Source organism: Haliaeetus leucocephalus, unplaced genomic scaffold (genome assembly GCF_000737465.1).
Source record: "Haliaeetus leucocephalus isolate CR32 unplaced genomic scaffold, Haliaeetus_leucocephalus-4.0 Scaffold327, whole genome shotgun sequence".
Taxonomy (NCBI): Eukaryota; Metazoa; Chordata; class Aves; order Accipitriformes; family Accipitridae; genus Haliaeetus; species Haliaeetus leucocephalus.
The window spans coordinates 55,518-59,454 of NW_010972763.1; the positions used below are offsets into that span (position 1 = coordinate 55,518).

At 48.0% G+C, this 3,937-nt stretch overlaps 1 protein-coding gene across 1 annotated transcript in view; it reads right to left on the bottom strand.

The window, feature by feature from the left end:
• Positions 1-3,498, bottom strand: part of LOC104834249 (poly(A) polymerase gamma-like) — a gene marked incomplete at its 5' end in the record, with an annotated part of 38,797 nt that extends 35,299 nt beyond the window's left edge. The window contains 1 exon segment of the mRNA XM_010571417.1: positions 3,385-3,498. Coding sequence (XP_010569719.1) covers positions 3,385-3,498 — 114 coding nt within the window.
• Between the last annotated feature and the right edge of the window lie 439 nt (positions 3,499-3,937).

The window sequence follows — 3,937 nt, forward strand, 5'->3', positions numbered from 1 at the left end:
AGAGACAGAGAGAAAGGAGCTATGATGTGCCTGCTGGGAACTCGGCTTCAAACCCCCAATACAACAGTTCCTAAATTATACAAAGTGGAACAGCTTCCCTGGGAGCAGACTCCCTGCATCCCCTCGGCCTGCCCAGCTGCCTGCTACTAGGGCACTATTCACCTTTGTGCTAAAGTCCATCCTCCAAAAGAGGCAAACAGATCTAAATAGAACTTTCTTTTCTCTTCACTGAATTAAAGAACAGGGATCTCCTTTTATTTTTTATTTCTTCCTGTCTGAGGAAGGAGGTAAGTACCTAAGTGCAGAAGATTTGTGCCCAAGACCCTGAATTGCCGGTGGCCTGTGCTGCCAGCCCAGAGGTGAGCAGTTGATTATTTAGGACAGATGGGATTCAGGCTTTCGCCTTTTACTTGCCCATTCCTCCTTTGTAACTTGCAGGCTTCTTTTCTGGATCCTTGATTTTCGCTGTGACGTCCAGGCGCTTGCTGCAGCCTGAGAGTCTTCTGGACAAAACGAGACACATGTCTGGAGAGGCCCCAGCCCAACCACTAACTGCCTATGTGTCTACTAAGCAACATCGACAATGATTTTTTAGAAGGGGGTGGATCATCAAATTGGTGACAAAGAATTACAAGATTGTTTTTCTATGCCACTTCAATTTAACAGAAACTTGGAGATTTGGGTTCAAAAATACGAAACACTTTAAAGCCGAAACACTCTTTGTAGCTGCTCCTTTGCTTATTCTTGTTTGAAAGAAATATTTGGCAATTTGAACATGTTTTCCACATCAATTCAACCAGATTTGTTTACATTCAAACTTTAAATCGAAAATATATAAAAATCCAAACTAAACAAATTGCACCGTGCTCATCGTTTTTACCTAACTTTTTAAGCACCTTTTGCTCAAAATATTTATATTCTGATTATAATCCAGTATTATTTCTCGGGAGTTATAGAGCACTTTTTTCACTTGAGTGCAATTTAGTTAGCTTATCTCCTAGAAGTACTTCATTCCTGATGACTAACAAAACTCACAGTGCAAAATGAGATGCAGCATCTCCCTGTGCAACGCTAGGCGCCTTGGGCAGTGGTCCTCAGAAACAGGACAAACAGAGAGTGCCTAAGCTTATCAGGGATGAAGCAAAGAGGAAAAGGCATCTAATTAGACCTACTCGAAGATCCAAGCACGATCTTCAAACACAAACTTTCTTCTGCAACCAAATGTCTAAGACTGACTTTCCTTTCTGTTAAAATCAATCAATCAATGAGACAGGGACTGTACTTGGCTTCAATAAGGGCTAACAGCAGAGTTGCCAGAGACCTGATGACGAACACAGGAGACTGGGGTGTGATTCATCTGACTAAACCTGGATGTCTCTAATGTAGACGCCCATGGCCGAGCCAAACTTGGTCCCATTTTGAGGCAACAGAGAGTTAAGTCCGTATAACCAGTGAGTTCAAGGGACCGTTTATCTTATCCTAAATAAATACGTATATATTTGGTCAGAAAGACCGCCCATTAGATTCACTGATTTTATTCACTATATCTCCTTTAAAATAAAGCAGGACCTCATGCCAGTTGTGCAGGCAGAGACGATTACAACTGCATTACAGATACACAGTTGAGGTCAGACAAATCACAGTCCACCTCTGCTCTATCCAGGTTGGCTCAAGACCGTGAATTTACATCTCCCTCACCTCCAAAACAGATCCCGTAACCCCCAGAAGAAGGGAAATGACAGATTCGCCTGTTAAAACTCTTCCACTTCCTATGAGCAATGACACCAGTCACTGGACCAGAGAAAGAGAGCCAGTCCCCACCCACAGCCCACAGCTCCTGAAGGTCATCTAAGGAGATCTGCAGATTCCAATGTTACCTCTCCTGAATCACAAATGCCGAGGGATTTATGCCACACAGAGGAGCTCCAACGGGATCTACCGGCTGCGCTGGGCCCGTTGACCCAACTGGCAGGGACCATTGAAAAACTGCCACAGGGACCCAGACATTCCAGAGCATGCCGGGGGTGGGGGAGCTGGGCTGTGCAAATGACGGACCCCCCAAAAGCTGCTTCCACCCCACTGCCATCCACCAGACCTCACAGCGCTGGTCGCCTTCCAGACCCCACCGCACCAACTGCTACAACACACCAAACCTTTGCAGGGTGATGCCCCTCCACGCTCAACTCGAGGACACAAGCTTTGAGGGTGGCATGGGCTTGAACCCAGACATGGCATCCTTGCTCCTGGAGGGCGAGATGGGCCTGTTCACCTCCCTCTGAACGAGGGAAAAATAACATCAGAAACTCTCAACCAGACACAACAATAGCTTGAACTCATTGAACCCCGACACAGAAGATGTCTCTATGAACTTCTCATCCTACTTTTTAACAACCAAAACACTTTAGTACGCTTTAGTGGTACGCTTCAGACAACCATGATTAATTGCAAGAAATCACACGAGATCGTCTGAACGCCACTTTGAGGGCCGTTTAATGTTTAAGCAAGCTGGGAAGAGATTTTGTCAGCCAGGAGTCCATCAGTTAGCACTTGCACCTTCAAGGGAACCAATTTTTGTAACACAAGACGGGTATTTTTATTCCGAAACCCATTTACTCTCAGCAGGGGAAGGTAATTCACTGTATACTAGCACTCAGCTGTTCACACACACTTCCCCACTTTTAAAAAAAAAACAAACCCAACATGTTGCACTAAGCAGTATTTCAGATGGAAGGCAAATGTAGGTAATCCTTCCCGAAATAGAGGCAGCTCAAAGCAATTGCCCTCCTGTCCCACAGGGAGCATCCCAACAGAAGACTGAGCTCCCCAACAGGTCTTGCATGACTGCAATCCCTCCCCAGGAAGCCCAAAGAGAAATATGATGCTCTTGAAAAATCCCAGCCCTCAGCACTTGAATGGTTTCAGAGCAAAAATCTGGACGAGAACAGCAGCCCCATTTGAGGCTCAGCAAAGCACAGCCTGGGAAAACCAAAGCCAGGAGATGAACTCGCAGCTTTTACAGAAGGCCTCTGCACAGCAGAAGCATCCTCACTTCCAACATCCTGGATTTTTCTCCTCCATCTCCAGCACTGCCTCCCATCTCCCCGTGCTCTCCTCTCGCCCAGGCACCTTTCCCACCTGTTCCATGACCTCCCAACGCCTCTGTCTTTCTCTGTGTTTGTGTGGCAGATGGTACCTCGGAAACATCGTCCCAGACGCGTCCCCTGCATCTCCTTCTCTTCTTCCTCTGCTGTCACATGACTGCTCCAGCTGCCCGAGGCACTTTTGGCCCTCCAAAGCCCTTTCAGACCGCCTCCCTTCTGCTGTTAAATCCTGCTCCTGCAAGAGAAGTGACAGCCACTTGCTCTCCCCTCTGTGGCATCTTACCTGCATCTTCCTGAGCTGGTGGGAACTGTCGCCATCAGCCCCGGCTGCACTCCACTCCAAGTCTTCTCCTGGCACGGGCGCAGCTCCGGGTGTGCTTGGTGCGTGCCATGCTTCCTGAAGGAGAACAGCAACAATCAAAGTGACTCCTGGGCAGTGTCCTGCTGGGAGAGCCGATTTGAAGGCACATTTACCGCAGGTCCTGAGGCTGGCTGGTCCAGGGGTGCTCCCTGTCCCCCAGCTCAGCCACAAGTCCCACATCTGGGTCCTTCCAGCAGGATTTTGGAAAGCCCGTTCCCAGCTGTGAGCACCAGGCCAAGGGCACAGGGCAGAAACAGCCCCCTCCCCCGAGGGCCCCAGCCCCCAACTGGCCTCTGTCCCCAAAGTACTAAGACTTCCAAACAGGCTCTCCCTGTAACTACCTTCAGTTTTAAGAAAAGAAACTGTATGCTCCCAGATTCAGTAGTCTGACTAAGACTGTCAGAGGGTGATTTGGAATTCAATTCCAGAACAAAACAATATCCATTACAGAATCTCAGCCACCACCTCCATCATC